This window comes from Halichoerus grypus, chromosome 13 (assembly GCF_964656455.1).
Source record: "Halichoerus grypus chromosome 13, mHalGry1.hap1.1, whole genome shotgun sequence".
NCBI classification, from domain to species: Eukaryota; Metazoa; Chordata; class Mammalia; order Carnivora; family Phocidae; genus Halichoerus; species Halichoerus grypus.
This window is the reverse complement of record NC_135724.1, coordinates 5,689,257-5,709,770: the sequence shown is the minus strand read 5'-3', so window position 1 is coordinate 5,709,770 and position 20,514 is coordinate 5,689,257. Positions and strand designations below refer to the sequence as shown.

Genomic DNA, 20,514 nt, shown 5'->3' with positions numbered 1-20,514 from the left:
CACAAGTTTCTTTAAAAGTACAAAGAAATATAAAGTAGCACCTTAGGGGGGAAATATTCAAAATGAAGAGGACTGAGGCCCGTTATTATTTCAGTGTTTGAAATTGTCATTTATTATTTTGTTACTAGCTGACAACATAGAGATTGAGTGAATTAGTCTTTTACTGACAAATACGCATTACAGTGTACTTGAAAAATATGAATATTATTTTTATGGGATAAAATTGGACTCATAACATAAATTATAAGCAGTAATATTATTATTATTGATTACTAATATTGATGACTAATATGATGATGATGACCCCAATGATGAAAACAAAATATTATAATTAAGATTTTAAAACTCCAGGGCAAATGTTTTGTTTAATTATGATACAGCGGAAAATGTTGCTACTATATGAAAGCTGTTAGATTATAGTGAAAAGAGAAACTCTAGGATCACTGAAAACATCTCAAAACTCCACAATAAAATCACACAGGGTAAAAAAAATCGATGTTTTTGAGAAGTTAAGCCCTGAAGCAAATAGATAATCTGTTGACAGTGGGGACTAATACCTAAATATATACATTTCTTCTGTGCACGTCTCAGCTTTGTTAGGGGGATGACCTTGAACATAGTATTTAAACATTTTTAATCTTTTTTTTTTCAAAAATCCAAAAGAAGAATGGCAATGATATAATACCTCTAAAAATCAAATGGGATAATGCACGCAAAGTGGCTTAGAACAATGCCTGGCATATAATAAGAACTCAATAATTCATTATTTTATTAAGATGAATATCTTATATTAAGATTGTAGAAAGCAGGAATCATTGCCTAATTATACCATTATTTCATTTGAATTAATTTTGAATGACTACATTTATCATATATTGTTATTCTGGATAATTTCATAGAGAAATTTGGGAGAAAAGTGTTTTATCTAATAAATAAATCCAGATGCTTTTGATGAGAAAGAAGCTATTTTTTTCTGTAAATATGTAGGATATATGTATAAGAATATTTTGCAAAATAGTATCTCCTTTCTTAGTCCAACCAACTAAATTGTAGCCAATAGTGAGTATCGTTGCTATTTACATTGTTATAGCTTGCAATTGCAATTAGTGTAAATCCCAACAGAGAAGATCAAGCAACAGATAAAGTAGTAAATATTGTCTGAATAAGAAGGAAATAACTCAATGAATAGAGAAAAGTGGCTCTTTTCTTTTCCCTTCCCCCCCCACCCCATTCTGTTAAGTTGGATCAAATGTACTTCTTCAAATCTTGCACAGCACCAGCAATCATCCTGATAGTAGAGATTATATTTTCAAAAGTAAGTGTAAACAAAGGAGGTCACTCCTAAAAGGAAGCATGGCAAAGTCATACCGGAAGAAACACCGAATGTTATTACATTTGCTCGTTTAAAACACACTATGGCTTGTGTCTACCCTTGCACCTTTCAGAAATATCCCAGGTAAGTCCATTTTTTTTAACCAGTCTCATGTAAGTAGTTCTCTCCATAATTCAGGAGAAAGTCCATACCCTTGGGAAGGTTCCAGGCATGGGACCAAAGAAGTACTCTTCTCTTACCTCCCAAAATGAAAAGCATTCCTCAAGTCCACCTATACCCAAAGAAAAACTGATGTCAATTGATAACCTACTAAAATTGCCCATAAGAAAGAGACCAAGACTGAATAAAATGTAAAATACCCAACTACACAATTTTGTGTTCTAATTTACCTAGAGAAGAGCACTGGTCCAAACTCCTCTAATGTTCTACTTTAACATGTGGATGCTATAATTAGTTGGAGTTTTGTGCTTTGTTCTCTAATTAGCTCTCTTCCCCTTCCCTGGCTGTTCTTCCGTGCTCCAGCTCTAAATCGCTAAGAGACGGTAGAACATGTCAACAACAATACCACATTGGTCCCGCTCTTCCGATATCTTTAAAAGCAAACTGTACCATTTTCTATTATTTTATTCTCCAACATAAGTGATGACACAACCAATCACTAAATCATGGGGGACAGCAACCTCAGACATCTCCACTTCTCTTTCTCAACATGCACACCTGATGTGTCATTCAATCTTCAAATTTGTCCTTTCACTACAGGGCCACACAGGACTTGAATCTTGGTTCTCACAATTTCTTCCCTGCAGTGCTTGAATTGTTTCATCTTCATTCTCTGGGCTTCTATTCTGTCTCTTCTCAATCCATCCATTGCAATTCAATTTAAAATATTAGTACATTTCTCACTTTTCCTGAAGTTGTGTTTGGATCATTTACAGAACGATTCAGCATCTGAATTAGATTACTCTTCTGGTTTTATCTCAACTCCTCTCCTTTCAAAGTCACACATCTACTTTCTAAATGGTCTTGACTACCCGGCTATATATTTTACCAACTTTTTCGTATCTGGTATCTTACTCCTACCTTTGATTATTCAATCCACTCATTCATTCATTTATTCATTTATTAACTCATCCAGGTATTTATTCAAAAAAATTTCAATAAATGTCAAGGAATGCTGGGCACTGTTAAGGCACTGGAAATTTAAAGGTGTAAACTTATCCACTTATCCATGGCACTCCTCATACTGGGTATAAATATTATTTCCTCAAATACACTGTAATCTCCTCAAGAGCAAAGTCTGTATCTCAATCTCATATCTCAGCATTTAGAGTCTGGACCAATTATGGGTCAATAATGTTTTATTGTTGTTGAAAGAATCTGTGAAATAATGAATCAGAAGTTTAGATGTGATCTTGGAGAAAATCAAGCCACATGTGAAGTAATGTCAGTATATTGACTGCATCATTAGGTAGAAAAATCTATAATGATAATTTATCAAGTATTGGTCTCATGAGGAAACTAAAGCTAAGAGATTAAGTAAATTGCTATTGCCAAAAGTCACAAAAGAAAGTTTCCAAGCCACAATTTGAATTTAGACAACAAGCTAACACTAGGGCCTATGTTTGACCCTGTTTTATAAAATTATTATATATGTATGTATGTTTTTATGTGTGTGTGTGTGTGTGCGCGCACAAGTTTATATGCTGTATGAAACTATGAAAAAACTATGAATATGAGAAAAATAGATTTATGAAGAAATGGAGAATTAAAGACATATACAAATACACTACAGCAATCATTTGGCACATTGTTAATATTTTCTAAAAGGAAATGAGTATCTTCTAATATATTTGAAAATAAACACCTAAAGTGATTCTTTTCAGTTGAATATGTATTAAGATTACAGCTTCAAATTATTAGTAAATTAAAATTACTAATTATTTTTCCCTGATGAGGAAATGTAAGTTACATTGGAAATAGCTTGAAACCAGTTAGGAACTTCTCTAGAACATGGGTACCTTATAGGCATAAAGGAATATTTCATCCAAAGATAATGAGAAAAACATTCCAAATCCCATTTTAGAGTAACTTTACCTCAACAAAAAGTTGGGCTTTATTGTGGATTACTTTATGTTCTAGAATAGAACATGTAAGTTGTTGTTAAAAGGAAAACTATATCCAATTCAAGCTAGGCAGTGAAAAGTTTAGCACAGTGAACATAAATGCCAACCCTGACATTTCGAACGGAAGACTATCATATTTATTTATATAATTGCTACATTTCTCCTATGTTAAAGGTTCGTAAATAGTTCAGATGGAAATAGTATGTGGATCTTTTTTTCTAGAAAATGTGGAAGCAGACCAAAAGAAAAACAAAAATAAAAGCAAACGGGGCTGGCAGAGTCAAGAAGTGCGATGGAAAACCCTGGAGATCCGGCAGCCAGGAGGAGCAGTAAGGAGCAGGGCGTGGGAGACACACCACCAGGGAGTCCTCAAGGAAAGAGGGATTCAGCCACTGCCGGTAAATGAAAAATACTGAGAAGAAATGGGTGGCAGGCAGAAGCCGAGCAAGAATCCAAGAAAATAACAAAGGGAACGGACTAAGTGGAAAGGAGATAAAAGGTAAAACAGCTGTCAATCAAAAATAAGCATGGTTGTATCACTGTTTATTTACATGCTCGCTGTCCTTTAATTTAAAATTGAGATGTAAATACAATTTGAAAATTATTATTAAAAGAAAGTAATAAACACATGCAACAAAAACCAGGAATAACTTTCTCACCAGTTAACCAATTATCTATGGCAGAAGGTCATAGTAAGGTTCATGAAAGCCCCCGACTGCAGGCTTTACCTGCCATCGTCATGACATCCGTCTTCTTTCCCAGTTCCATCGCACAGCTACTGACCAGTCTACAAATTCTACTTTGTTTGCCCACCAAATCTGCAATACTTTCCTTTCAGACTGCATCAGCAACCATGATAGAGTCTAGGAACTGTTTTAAGGTAGTACTGATTTCCCGTATCACAATTCTCCCTGAATCACTTAGAGAACGTCCTTGGGGCTTTGAAGAGCAAATTTCAGAAGAAAAGTTCCCAGGGAATAAAACAGTCTTCTGATTTGGGCTCTGATCAATAGAGAACAGAACAGAAGTGACATATTTATGACTAAGATGTCCTCCTGCTTAAAAAAGTCAAGTTTAGTTCTTTTGTGGGTACGTGCCTTGCTGATTGCCAAGAGCCCTACTATATCATAATCACTCTGTAATTCTTGTGGTAGTCTAGTTGAAGTGAGGTGTCTGAAAGTAGTTGGAAAGGGAAAATGCCATAAGGATGTACTGAGGCAGAATTTCAAGCAAGTCAGCATAGCTGTGAAAATGGTGGGAAGCTAGCCAAGTGAGCAAGCAAGAACGGACAGCAGAACTGTTTGAGGCAGATACACTGTGAAGAGGCAGAGGCTTCAAGAGTGCCAGGTTCTACAAATAGCTATTATTACCACAAACAAAAATACCACCATCCCAATGCACATCTTTGGGAAGGATTGCAAGTCATTATTTTGTTGCGGTTTCAGCCATATTTATGCATAATGATGACATTCACATAAAATCAAATGATATATATAGACATATGCATCCATCCACATAGAAAGAGAGTATCAATTTATATGTAGGAAAGTCAAGCTGAAATGATTGGGTATTCTGCATTTTGAATGCCAAGTATTTTAAAAATTTGAGCTAATGGACTCAAAGGATTACGTTCTTCATCCCCACAATGAACTCTTACATCACTTGTTTACTTTCTATGTCACTCCCCAAATTACAAAACATTTTTAAGTTAGTTACATGCTATTCTAGTTTCCTTTTGCTCCTGTAACAAATTATCGCAAATTTAATGTCTTAGAACAATGCAAATTTATTACCTTAGAGTTCTGGATGTCAAGTCTGAAATGGGTCCTACTGAGTTCTGGAGGCTCTAGGAAACAATCCATTCCTTGCCTTTTTCAGCTTCTAGAGGCTGCCCACATCCCATGGGCACCTTCCATCTTCAAAGCCAATAATGGCCACTTGAGTCTTCCTCACATCATATCATTCTGACACTGATTCTTCTGCATTGAAGGATCCTTGTGACTACACTGGGCCTATCCAGATCATCTGGGATAATTTCCTTATCTTTGGATCAGCTGACGAGCAACTTTAATTCTGTCCACAACCTTAATTTCCCTTTGCCATGTAAAATAACGTATACCCAGGTTCCAGATTTCTGAAGGTAGAAAAATGGCCCATCTTTGTAGGCCATTATTCTTCCTACCATGGTCTAACCTGTGGCCCACCAAGATTCAGGTCCATCCCACATGCAAAATACATTCATCCCATCCCAAGGCAGCCAAAAGTCTCAACCCATTACAGCATCAACTCAAAGTCCAAATCCCATCAGCTCAACATCTGTTTATCTTTTAAGTCAGGTGTGGATGAGGCACTGGGTATAATCCAGTGGCACAAGTTCTCTCTATCTGTGAACCTTTAACCCAGGAAACATCTTACCTGCTCCAAAAACAAAATGGTGAGGCAGGCATAGGGTAACATTTATAGAGATTTCTCTTTAAAAGGGGAGAAAGTAGAAAGAAAAAGAATTCCAACAGTCCCAACCAACTATGAAATCCATCTGGAAAATTCCACATGGTTTCAAAGCCTGGAAATTATCCTCTGTGATTCTTAGTTATACCTCTGGCCTCAAAGCCCCATCCTCTGGGCTTGGGGTTGTGCCCTCTGAATCAGCCTTCCTTTTTCACGAAAGGTAGAACATATCTGCAGCTGAGGAGTTTTATCAGCAGGTTTCTTGCCTGTAGGTATTTGGTGATCTTAACCATTTTCTTTCGTTTCATCCTGTCTCCTTCAGTTCAGGATGGCAATGTTTCTGCTGATACAACAACATTCCCAGCAACCTCATGAGTTTCCTGTGTATGTCACGAGACTCACTCTATTAGCCAAGAGTCTCCTCCACAGGTCTTTTCTAGATAATCCCATCTCTATTTTGGTCTTCTGCTGAGATGACTGAAGAGATTTATGAGTCACACACTTAATCATTTGAAAGAGCCTTTTGTGAGACTGAATATTTTGATGTTTTTATCTTTCCATAGGATTAGCAAAAGGTTGTCCAGCTCTAGCTTCATTTTTCTCTCTAGAGCATGTTTTTCCAACCCCATCCCAAGATCCCCTAAATTTAAATAGGCAGTGAATCTCTTAATTTTAGGATCGTTTGTAATCTAACAAGTCATTAAGCCTCAATTACTTTTGGTTTAAAAGTTATTTCTTCAATCTGTCTCTTCCCTCTTGTGTCTTCCTAAAGCATTAAGGAGGAACCAGGTGGAACCTTCAACACTTTGCATGGAAATCTCCTCAGTGAAATACCCAAGTTCATGGCCTAAAAGTTCTGCTTTCCATATAATTCCAGGACACAATTCTGCTAAATTTTCTGACTCAAGAGAACAAGGATTCCTTTTCCTCCTGTTTCCAAATACATGTCCCTCATTTCCTTCTGAGTCCTCAAAATTGGCACCTTCCATGTTCACATTTCTACTGGCAGTTTGTTTATGATGGCATACATATTCTTTAAGACAGCTAGGTATCCAGCAATGCTCTTCACTTCCATGTGAGTCCTCATTGGCAAAGTTGCTAATATCCATGTATCTATTAAGAGTCTGTTTAAAGCAACATAGGCTTTTTCTATCACGCTTCTCTTCGAAATCCTTCCAGCTTTTGCCCACTGCCCAATTGCAAAAACCATATCCACATTTTTTAGATGAGTTTCTACTTTCAGGTAGGAAAATCTGTATCTGTTTCTATCACTGATGTAACAAATTACTATAAACTTAGACAATTTAAACAACACAGATGTATTATGTTACAGTTCCTAATGTCAGAAACCTAAAATGGGTCTCACTGGGTTAAAATCAAGGTGATGGCAAGGCTTTTTTTTTTTCTTTCCCCCTTTCTGCAGGCTCTAGGGAAAAATCCATTCCCTGCCTTTTCCAGTTTCCAGGGACTCCCCACACTCCTTGGCTCATGGTCCTTTCCTCAAAGTTTAAGGCCAGAAATGGCATTGGATTCTTGCTTACATCACATCACACTGACACTGACTTCTCAGCCTCCGTCTTCCACACTGAAGAACTTATGTGATTACAGTGGGCCCTCCCAGATTATCCAAATGAAGGTCCCTGCATTAAAGTATCTGATTAGCATCCTTGATCCAATCTATTATCTTAATTCCCATTGCCATGTAACCAAATATATTTACAGATTCCAGGGATTCGGTCATAAATATGTCTTTTGGGCGGTGGGGTAGGGGCATTACTCTGTCTACTACAGTCTATCTGATTTTTTGTCATCTTATAAACTATAAACTCATTGTATGGAGGACAGAATCTTGTGTATATGTATTTCCACAGTGTTTATATACTGTACATACATCTTGTGTACAGTGCATCTCTACAGTGCATTTGTTTAATAAATGTAGTGGCAAATACAGCCTAGTGGAAATTGCTATTCTCTGCATTCACTTTAAGAATAGTTGTATGAGCTATACTTAAGTAGCTACAATGGCTTACAAATTCTAAAATAGGGAAAAACGTTTGGTCAAGAAAATAACACTGTGGATTGCTTTCCTGACAATTCCTTGATTTTATGCATATAAATAAAATAACGATAAGTCTCAAACTATATGCAAATTGTTATGAAAGAAAATGTTTTAAAAAATTACAGTTAGGTAATATTATCTGAAGCAAAATACATTAGATGTTTATAATTTGAAACACATACTTCTTGAACATGCAATGATAAGTTAAATGGTAGAGTTTTCTAGATTATTTTACCAAGAAGCTTAGTGACTCCAGATACCAGAAAAAACATGACAATGCAAAAGGAAGACAGAACCTATGCACTATTTCTTTCTTTTGTTTTGTTTTTTAACCAACTGAGCCACCCAGGCACCCTTGTTTTGTTTTTTAAATGTTCCTCTTGCTTAAATGACATAATTTCTCTTTAGGGCTATCTAAGTGAAGGGTGGACGCTGGTCCTTTGATGCTGGGACTACTGTGTGATTGGGGAAAGAGGTGATGTTATTATGACTGATTGAAGCGTGGCCTCAGCTAGTCCTTAAAACACCTTTGTGCAAATTAGTAAGCGGTATTGATTGCAGGGTACAGCTCTGCCCCAGGGCATCTGAATGTAAATAGGATCAGCCCTTCCTTCTCCATCAGCTGATTGTCCTTAGGGTACACAACCCTGGAGTAAAGGACATCACAAGAAAAAGTCAAAGAGACTTGTGTTAAGAAGGAGGAATAATTGTGGGAGACCTAAGACAGAAACTGTAGATTTCCCTTGAGTATTTAGCATGTAAGCCTCAGGTTTCAAGTCATGAGAAGATTATACACACAACTGACCATGTCCATCATGGCAGATATTTGAGAACAGGGAATGAATCACACACTTCAGACTCAGATGAGTTGAAAGGGCAGAGTTTTATAACATAGGTAGAGGGAGAGGAGACAAATCATTACCTCTTTGGTCATTTTGAATTGAAAGACATTTCAAAAAACATGAAAAAGATGAGTTTTTAAATTCATACGCCAGTTAATTAAACTTCTTAATATAACTGTACTAAAAGTGCTTGCAATATGTGATGTAATTAAAGTCATAATCTCTACCCTTTGAAGAAGGTGTATCAGCACAATGGTTATATAACAGATAAACAAGCAGTTACTTAACTTCTACACAGAGTCATAAACCTGGGCAGCACATTTTATCTAGACCTTAGGTATCTTCATCTTTAAAATGAAAAGGCTAAATGAGGTTAACTCCAAGCTCTCTTTCAGATCTAAAGAAAATACACATCTACAACAGAAATATGCCTGAGTCTCCATGTGGTTGAGTCCCAGATGTACCATAATCAATCTTGTGTGCCAGCAATTAACCACTAAGTAAATATAAACAACTTAAAACACTTTTCTCTGCCTCTCCAGGAAACAACAAGTTGAAGAAGCCATTCTTTCTGTACAGGAAAATTAAAATCTTCCTTCTCCTTTGTTACTGTCTTCAGTATTCTCTGCACAGATGGCAGCTAATCCTGGAAATCCTCTCTCCCACTCTCAACTTCTCTCCTGAACACCCACCAAGACCAAATAGCATTTTGTCTCTCTCTTTATTCCTCATCCCTCCCCCTAAGCCTTGTATTGTATAGATCAGATGAACCAAGTCATGGGCTGGATGGATGAGAGTAAGGGACAGATAAAACTGCCCTCACATGAACACGCTGGTGTCCATTAAACACTCAATTTTGTCCCTGCTGTGACTCTCAAGTTTTAAATTTTATTTCTTAAAAAATAAGTCCCCAAAAGAAATAAGAAAGGTGGTTCAAGATGGTGGCATACAAAGACCCTGAACTCCCCTCTCCCATGGAAACGTCAAATCTACAGTTACATACAGAACAATTTTCTCTGAAAAAGACCTGCAAACTACCTGAACAGCTTCTCTACAACAAAGATATTAAGAAGTTTGAAGAAGCAGAGGGGCGCCTGGGTGGCTCAGTTGGTTAAGCGACTGCCTTCAGCTCAGGTCATGATCCTGGAGTACCTGGATCGAGTCCCGCATCGGGCTCCCTGCTCGGCAGGGAGTCTGCTTCTCCCTCTGACCCTCCCCCCTCTCATGTACTCGCTCTCTCTCATTCTCTCTCTCTCAAATAAATAAATAAAATCTTAAAAAAAAAAAAAAAAAAAAAGAAGTTTGAAGAAGCAGAGATACGATTTCACCAAGCAGGTGAAGAGGGAGGAATCTCAGAGATACAGAATGTATCAGTGAGGAATGAGAAGCCTGAGCCCTACATTAGGCATCCCAACTCTTGGGACCTACACTGGAGAGATGAGCCTCCAAAACATCTGGCTTTAAAAATCAATGGGGCTTACATCCAGGAGAGTCAAACGGTTGTAACAAACAGACATCCAGGTCCAGGAATCCCAGAGAATTCCAAATAAGATAATCCTAAAGAGATCCACACCATGACACATTATAGTTAAAAGTCAAAAGTTAAAGATAAGAGAGAATCTTAAAAGCAGCAGAGAAAAACAACTTGTTACATACAAGGGAATGTCCAGGAAACTATCAGCAGATTTTTCAGCAGAAACTTGTAGGCCAGAAGAGAATGCCATGATGTATTCAAAGTATTGACAGCAAAAAAAAAAAAAGTTCTAACAATGAATACTCCATCCAGCAAGGTTATCATTTAGAATTGATGGAGAGATAAGTTTTCCTTAAAAACTAAAAGAGTTTCACCACCACTAAACTGGCTTTAAAAGAAATGTTAAAGGGACTTCTTTAAGCTGAAAAGAAATAGCATTAATTAGTAGCAAGAAAACATATGAAAGTAAAAATCTCTCTGGTAAAAGTAAATACATAGTAAAGGTAGTGAACTAACTACTTTTAAAGCTAGCATGAAGGTTAAAAGACAAATGTAGTAAAAATAACCATAACTAAAACAACTAGTTAAGGGATACACAAAGTAAAAAGGTGTAAAAGGTGACATCAAAAACATAAAGCATAGAGGAGTTCTAGAATGTATTCAAACCTAACTTGTAGGGCATCTAGGTGGCTTAGTCAGTTAAGTGGCTAATTCTTGATTTTGGCTCAGGTCATGATCTCAAGGTGATGGGATCAAGCCCCGGGTAGAGCTCTGTGCTCAGCACAGAGTCTGCTGGAGATTATCTCGCTCCTCCTCCACCTCTCCTTCTACTCCTCCCTCCCCCCACCCCCGCTCATACTCTCTCTCTCTCTCTCAAATAAATAAATAAAATCTTAAAAAAAAAAAAAAACTTACCTTGCTATCAACTTAAAATAGGATGGTATATTTGAACTGATTTATAAGCTTCATGGTAATTACAAAGCAAAAACCTATAGATACACAAAGGTACTAAGAATGGAATCTAAACATAACACCAACGAAAGACATCAAACCACAACAGAAGAGAGCAAGAGAAGAAGAAAGGAATAGAGAGGATCTACAAAACAAGTCTCAATAAATTTAAGAAGATTAAAAACATGTCAAGCATCTTTTCTGACCAAAAATGTATGACGCAAAAAGAAACCTAGAAAAAATCACAAATATGTGGTGATTAAACAACATGCTGCCGAACAACCAATGGGTCAATGAGTAAATCAAAAAGAAATAAAAGAATACCTTGAGACAAATGAAAGTGAAAATACAGCATACCAAAATCAATGGGATGCAGCAAAAGCAGTTCTAAGAGCACAGGCTTATCTCAAGAAAGAAGAAAAAAACCTCAAATAAACAACCTACCTTTACACTGAAGCAACTAGAAAAAGAGGAACAAATGAAGCCCAAAGTTAGTAGAAGAAAGGAAACAATAATATCAGAGTGGAAACAAATGAAATAAAGACTAAAAAGACAAGAGGAAAGATAAGTGGTTCCACAGAGCTGGTTTTTTGAAAAGATAAACGAAATTGATAAACCTTTAGCTATCTTCACAAAGAAAAAAAGAGTGAGGGCTCATATAAATAAAATTTGAAATGTTAGAGGGGAAGTTACAAGTGACCAAAGGAATACAAAAGATCATAAGAGACTACCATGAACAATCATACACTAACAAATTGGACAACTTGGAAGAAATGGATAAATTCCTAGAAACATACAGTCTTCCAAGATTGAATCATGAAGTAGAAAATCTGTATAGACCAATTGCTAGCAGGGAGATGGAATCAGTCATCAAGAACCTCTCAACGAAGAAAAATACAAGACCAGATGGCTTCACCGGTGAATTCTACAAAACATTCAAAGAAGATTTTAATAACTATCATTCTAAAGCTCTTCCAAAAAATTGAAGAGGAGGAAATGCTTCCAAACTCATTTTATGGGGCCAACATTACCCTGAAATCAAAACCAGACAAGGACACCACAAAAGGAAAGAAAGAAAGAAGAGAGAGAGAGAGAAAGGAAGGAAGGAAGGAAGGAAGGAAGGAAGGAAGGGAAAATGGAAAAGTAAAGGCCATTATCCCTGATGAACACAGATGCAAAAATCCTCAACAAAATATTAGCAAATTGAATTCAATAAAAATGATCAATATACACCAGGATCAACTGGGATTATTCCAGGGATGTAAGGATGGTTCAGTGTCCACAAATCAATCAACATAATATACCACATTAACAAAATGAAGGATAAAATTTATATGATCATCTCGAATAGATGCAGAAAAAGCACTTGACAAAATTCACCACCCACTTATGATACCCAACAAAGTAGGTATGGAGGGAATGTACATCAACATAATAAAGGCCATCTGTAACAAATCCACAGCTAACATCATACTTAATGGTGAAAAGCCAAAAGCTTTTCCTCTAAAATTAGGAACAAGACAAGAATGCCCACTCTTGCCGTTTTTATTCCACATAGTGTTGGAAGTCTTAGCCGGAGCAAGAAAAAGCAATTAAAGGCTTCCAAATTAGAAAGGAAGAAGTGAAACTGTCACTACTGGAAGACAACATAATTCTATACACAGAAAATGCTAAAGACTCCACCAAAAAACTGTTAAGTGAACGCAAATCAATAACAAAAATCTGTTGTCTTTTTATACACTAACAACAAACTATCAGATTAAGAATCAAGAAAATTCTTAAATTAAGAAAACAACCCCATTTACAATTGCTTAAAAAAAAAAAAAAAGTCTAGGAATATAAACTGGTGCAGCCACCGTGGAAAACAGTATGGAGGTTCCTTAAAAAATTAAAAATAGAGCTATCATATGATCTAGTAATTCCACCTCTGGGTATTTATTCAAAGAAAACAAAACCACTAATTTGAAAACATATGCCCCTCTATGTTCATTGCAACCTTGTTTACAATAGCCAAGATAGGGAGACAACCTAAGTGTCCATCAATGAATAAATGGATAAAGAAGATAATATATATATGTGTACATGTGTGTGTGTGCATATATATATTATATATAATACAGAAGATGAATTCACTGATACACACACACACACACACACACACACAATCGAATACTACTCAGCCATAAAAAGAATGAAATCTTACCATTTGTGACAACTAAGGGCACAATGCTACGTGAAGTAAACCAGCCTTAGAAAGACAAACACTGTATGATTTCACTTATGTGTGGAATCCAAAAAACAAAACAAACAAAACAAAACCCAACTCACAGATGCAAAGAACAGTTTAGTAGTTGCCAGAGGGGAGGGAATTTGGGCGGGCGGGGGGGTGAAATTGGAGAAGGGGATCAAGAGGTACAAACTTCCAGTCATAAACCAATGAGTCATGAGGATGTAATGTACAGCATGGTGACTCTAGTTAATAATAATGTACTGCATATTATATAACTTTATATGATGATGGGGAAACTAGACTTATTGTAATCATTTTCCAGTGTATACAAATATCAAGTCATTATGTTATACATCTGAAACTAATACAATGTTACATGTCAATAGTATCTCAATAAAAAAAAAAAAAAGAAGAGGAAATGTGATTTTGTTTCACACACTTTCTATTTGACAGCATTTGCTGGGCTGAAGTTAAACCATTTGGGGTCTACAGTGTAAAGATAATAGACAACACAATGCTATCTGATCTAAAGTTATTCCATCTTTTATTTCTATGTGATAAATGAAGTAATCAAATAAAGTCCTTCTTTCAACTTCAGCCTTTAAAACCTTTTATTCTTTCATCTTTTAGGGCCAAGTTCAAATTAAAATTTAGCTATTGAAAAAATGATATGGATAGATAGATGTATGCATTTTTTTTTCTTTCATACCAGAGCATGTATCACAACTCTGATTATGTAGAGAAGAAAATGTAGGAACTTTCAATAGGGTTAATATTCGCACATACATTCACATTTCAAATTCAAAGAAGAAAAACACTGTGCTGGGAAATTAAAATAGCAACGAGTCCATGACAATATTTTACCTAAATAATATATTTCATTTAATATGCATAGAAATCTTTTTAGAACACTCAATTTAAATTGCGGCAATGTATCACTTCTGCTGCCTTTGATGTCAATCAGCTTGGAGTCTAAGAGGACGCTAGGATTTGGGCAGAAGGTTCCTAAAGCACTTTGAGCTCTCATATGAAAGGTGCTGTTTAAGTACAAAATATGATAATAATCTTAATATATTTAACGACTTCACTCACTTGCATGGAAATACCTGACTCTACCCCACCTGTTTGGTATTTTGAGGCACAATCCTTAAGTAAAATTTCTCGAATAGGTTATATATAACATTGTTTCATAGAACTCATTCAGAAAAAAAACATCAGAAGAGGAAGGTTTCATAAACATTGTATGTCGGTGATTACAGAAAATGTCTCCACTAGGAAGAAAACTACAAGGCTAACGAAAGATACTTGTTCCTAAGGAGACTGAAAGGATTACTTTCCCCAAGAGTAGAGCATCCTAGATGTTTCTCTTCCTTAATATTGAATAAAGCCCCTCGTAATGCTACTGGACTGGGGGTATAGCATATGTTCCGTGCTTTCTCCTTCATTTATATTTTCCAGTGGTAAAGAAAATTGAAGTATATAGGCAGCTGGCTGTAGGGGAGAATTATTTTCTACTTGAAAAACATTCTCAGTTTGCATAAAAAAGAAAATGTGGATTACAGATAAATGGTATTCCTCTGCTCCAAAAATTCATTTAAAGATTACCGACTATAGTATTTCTCTTTTTTGATTTTTTATCTTAAATACTTTTATTTACATAAGTTGTTATCAAAAATATAGCATCATTTTCAAAAATGAAAGCATTACTAATAGTGCTTATACCTTTTCACCGTATCTCCATCTGGGCCCCTTCAATTCTTCCTCATTCTCCTCCACCCTCGACCTAGCTAAGGCAATCGTTATTCATTTTTCTGCAATGCATTTGATTTAAATCTTTCTTTAAGATAAAAAAAAAAATTGTCCTATGAAGATGAGAAAACAATATCATTTTATTATAATAAGCACTTTTATACGTTTTCTCATTAAATTATCTGGGGGCTACCAAATTGTCCACCATGTAATTTTTAACATTTTCGGTGATTCTGAACTCATCCAACTCTTCTCAGAAGCGGGAGCATATTGGTGAGGAGACCTCACAACACAACTCTGTTTACACAGGAAGAAGAGAGGTTCCCTTACAGACATCACCCTAGGGCCTCCCATCAGGGGTCTGGGTCCCTTGGTCCCTCTTCAGGCCCCACCCTTGTCCTTCGTTTCTGCAGATCCCAGGGTTAGACCCAGCTGACTGCTCTCTGACTGCTGCTCAACATCACAATCCTTATGCACGCTCGACTATAACCCTAGGTGATTCATCAGCGCACTGTGGGCCTGGATACTGACACAGTATCCAAAGATAACCAGAATCCATGAAATAAAAAGTGAGGGCTAGTCCAGGGTGTCAGGAGATAAAGGAACTACCCCTTTAAGAGTGCTTCCAAGGCATCTTTTCTGGCTCTGCCCTCCTACCCTGCATGTCCACACATGACCTCCAGTTAGCTAGCTCCCATCCACCACCAGTCCAGAAGCATCGCTACTAGGAACACAGGAGCCCAAAATGAAAAGGCTGTTTTTTCAAGTTGTGTAGGAAGAACAGTCAAGGAGAGTCAGGTATCAAGAAATAGAAGCAAATTTTGAGAGAAGAGTTGACACAAATTAGTGTCCCGGTCAGGCAGAATGAAAGCAGAAAGTGGACAGGGGAATTGGCAGTCTGAGATGTACAGGACCCTTGAAAAAATGATCCAGTGCCACGGAGATGGATCATCACGTACCTTAGCAGGGTGCTAGTCAACAGGCGTTCATGTAATTAAGCTTTAATATTTGGATCGCACATTCACTATACAATCTTCTCATTATAAACCGGATACCCACGTATGTATGTTTGCTTACAAGAAAAACTGAGCTGTGTGATTCAAAGAATTCTTATTGAAAATGCATGTAGGTTTATGTGTGTGTGTGCGGATATGTGCGTATCAGTGCATGCATGTCTTATGTGCATATTCAGACGTTTTGGTTGATGTGATTCGTTCCTAAAAATGGGTACATTCTCAGTATGCTGACTTCAAGTTTCCGAGACTATCAGCGAAGATCCAGATTTCAGATTGGAGTGAGCTCACAAACATAATAAAGACCACCTGGCCTTCCCTTTGCTATCTCTGCTTTGACATATTTTATGGCTTCCAGCGCAAATAACTACAACCCCCACATGGAGGCCGAGACCCATTTAAACAAACTAACAGGGAAAAGTGACATCTTACAGGTATTCGTTTTGTACATCCGCCCCCAAAATAGAGTGAGAGCACTTGTAATTTAAAATCTCTGGGACACTTTTCTCTCAATAAACTATAACAAGGCCCCTTTGTTCTTAAAGAACACATCATCAAATTAATAAAAAATAGTAACAACCAAGAGTTGAGATCTCATATGAAGCGAAAAATCCATAGATAGGCATTGGTTGGCAAGCAAGCAATCTTCAAACACCCCAATGTGGTGGTCAATATCATCCCTATTTTATAAATTAAAATATTGAGGCACAGAACATTAAGGATCCTGTCCACAGTTTACAGCAAGCAAGAAATAAGAAAGCCAGCACTGAGGACAGATCAGTTCCAAAACCACTGTTCCTCACAGCCACTGTGGGGTCGAGCTCTGGATGTGTCCTGGTGGGCAGGGCATTCCCCTCCAATGTGGGGTCCACTTGGATGCCCTGGTGATTGCAGCAATGCTTTATAATTTCAATCATGAAGTTGACTTCAGGAACTCTACCTTTTCAATTTCCCCAAATCACCACTTGAAGCACACTACCAAATCAAAATTAAGCCCAAATTAAACTGAAGCCTGCCTGACTCCCTATTCCCTAAATGCTGTCTAAATTATTACTAATCCCTGCCCCCTTCCTCTTTCATTAACTAATTGGCTTCCTCAATACTGCCTCTTTATGAAATGAGCTGTAGATGATTGTGACACTCAGGCAAAGGCCTTGGGCCACGAAAACGTCAATGTCTGCAGTCACGAAGTTTTACAAGTCTCCCTTTTATGGTCCTCCTGTTCCTTCACACGCCAAGCCTATGCCTCCCTGTGCACTTACTTTACCCTAGTTTATCTAAGTGGAAACAGAAGCCTTGCTCCATCCGTAACTCATCCTCAATTTCATGGAATCATCTCGTCACGTTTCCTTCTGATTTAGTAGTTCCTGGCAGTAAAATCTCCTTTTATATACAGATAAAGTAAAGTGGCTCTAAAGAAACAAGGAACAGGGAACAGAGCGGCTTTTTAAAACCCTGGGAGAGCACGCTGAGCTCCAACATTTATGTTCTCTCCGGTAGAGCTAGAAACGTGGACAGCATTGCTTATGTTGATAAAGTTGACTTCACAACTTTATACAACCTCAATTTTAAATCCTAGGCATTATCCCCATGATCTCCAATCTTAGGATGAAGATATAACTTATAAAAGCCTAGAACTATCTTTAGGTCCTGGTTATACTAGAAATTATCAGTCAAGGGAAAAAAAAAACATTTCCATGTATAACTCTAGCACTAATAAAGTAGTCTCAATGTTTGCAAGTTTTCAGAACACATCAAGTTAGTTTGATCGCCAATATGAGATACCCAGGTTTTCTGTGAACAATCCAATATTAACTAAGCGTAATTAAAACCACAATATCTCTTAGTGATACACTATGAAAAGATTCCTAATGTTTAAGGTTAATACGTATGATACCGCTAAATGCAACTTATTTAACATAAACCATAATATCATAATAAAAGTCCTCATTGATCCCATCTTAATTATTTTTAAAATTTTAGTGTTTGAACTGAGCAGCTGAGCCCTGCTCTTATGTTACCTCTGTAACATAGAATAGAAACGTCAACAAATTTTACATATATTGCAATTTCATTTTTGCCTGTTATATACCTTAGTAAAGCAATATATACAAACTGGAAAAATATGTAATTACATATAAATAACATGCTTTAGGTAAGTTGAGTCATCTTTCCATTAAAAAAAATGACTTCACTTCATAAAATCTCAAATCGCTTCAGCCTGATATTGCAATTTAAAAATGTGATAACCAATTTTTATTGTAACAAATGACAACTCATCATCAAGTGAGCCAGTCAACATCATAGACCCTTTTTTAATATTAGCAGGTTAAAAGGAAACTTGACATAGAATGCATAATTGTATAATGACAAATAATGTCTGCAGACCTTGCAAATGAATATTGGGCTGCTTTGGGTCTCAATTTTGCTTTCATCAGAACTCTTAGGAATTCACATTTCTAAAAAGGGATTACACTGCTTTACATTAAGATCCATTTGCTTAAAAATTATAATTTTCAGAACAAAAGAATTTTTTATTCAGGTTCTCCAAAGATCACTTTGATGGATACATTTTACAGTACTACCATTGCCTTTTCAAGTTTATAGAGATTCAATGTATACTGAAATTAGTTTCTTTATTACAGGCCGCCTCTCGAATTACACATTTCAGCATAATGGAAGTCCATTTAATTAACTGTGTTCCTGATGATCATGCAGACCCCTGAGTCACTACACTTCACCTCTAGTGGAGGCTAAATTTTAAGGAAAATTTATTTGCTTTCAGAATTTATGAAATGGAAAGAGAAAGCACTGTAAGTGTGATTTTAAATAGAGCTAGAAAATTCTTCAAAAAAATATGAAGTTGTCCTACAAAAGTTCTTGTACTACGAAAACAGACAACTGAGGAAGAAAAAAACAGGAAAAAACCAAACCCTCACTTACCAGGTGTGAAATTGTATCGAGCTGAAAATCCCATAGATTCCAGCTCTCCGTCAGCAAAAAATTTAATCCATAGAAATCTTCCACTGGATTTTATTACAGGTGGATTTTGTTGTCCACAAAAACGTCCAATTATTGGAGAAAATCCAAAAGGTCCATCTCGAACTTCAATATGATCAAATTTGCACTCCCAAGACGGTTCAATAGAGTACTTTTCATCAAAGTAAAGTTCAATGCACTGTCTTGGGGCAGCTGAAAAAAAGGAAAGATTATGTCTAGAAGGCCATTTTTAAATCTTTAGGTAGATTTTTATAATTCTACTTCAGATTTTATCTGTATATCTTCTATCAAACTTTGAACATGACATGTTCCGTGGAAAAGCAAAGCAAGTCCATAAGCATTCTAAGGGATAACATTTCCATAAGAATGTCTCAGGGATGCTCCTTAAAACTGGTGATGTTGCACAAAGGATTATTCGGATATAAAATGACCGTTTCGATGTCTAACACAGACCTAATAAATCACAGTATTTTTGTGAAAGACCACTAACATTAGGTTTAGAAAGTAGAAAGACATCTTTCTGTCACTTTTCCCGTATCTTCTTAAGTATCCAGTTTTAAGGTCAAAAGCCGCTTAAGAGTTGCTCAGCATAGAGTTATCCAAACATTCAAACAGTCCCAGTCAGATGTCTTGATTAGACCCAAGTGCATATACAAGGGCATTAAGAAGAATTTTTCTAGTACACAAACCTCACCACGTCACCCTCAGGTTTAAACTTAGCAACTCTCTATCAGCTATAGAAAAATGATCAATGCACTTGACATTGCAGGACCCTTAAGGGTATCCTACAACTCACACTTCCAGGGGCTTCCCAGTCCACACACAGCCTAAGCTCAGGCCACTGTAGACACACTGTGTTTTCTAAGGCAGCATGCTCTTTCGGGCTTTCATGTATTTTAGCACTTTCTGGAGTATCTACCTCCAATTTGCTGACTCTTGTTTATGCAGGAAAACCTTGCTTACAAGAACCACCCCTCTAAATCTACTCACTAAGGACCAGATCTATTCACCTTCTTTCGGCACTCGGCAAGCACAGTCCTTGTCATTGAGGATTTCTCAAAAAAAAAAAAAAAAAAAAAAAAAAAAAAAATCTCTGTTGGGTGAATAGTAAATGAGCTTGTCTTCATAAATGTTTTTTACAGCTCTCTAAAACATCAGGAAGAGCCTCAGAGGGCTAGCAGCTCTATAGACGTCCACAGGGATGCATTTGCTAGCGCCCTGCCATTTTTTCCTTGTCATGTCCAAAACAGCTCAAAATCCTGGCACTCCAGACTGGTATTCAGCCAGGATAC

The 20,514-nt window shown here is 36.7% G+C and overlaps 1 protein-coding gene across 8 annotated transcripts in view; it reads right to left on the bottom strand.

The window, feature by feature from the left end:
- Positions 1-20,514, bottom strand: part of NETO1 (neuropilin and tolloid like 1) — a 107,161-nt gene that overhangs the window by 79,114 nt on the left and 7,533 nt on the right. For all 8 annotated transcript variants that reach the window (XR_004920618.2, XM_078060175.1, XM_036102761.2 and 5 more), the window contains exon 4: positions 19,166-19,414. Coding sequence is in view for 7 of the 8 variants with exons in the window: in XM_078060175.1 (XP_077916301.1) it covers positions 19,166-19,414 (249 nt within the window). In the remaining variant the exon portion in view is untranslated. The remainder of the gene's footprint in view (positions 1-19,165; positions 19,415-20,514) is intronic.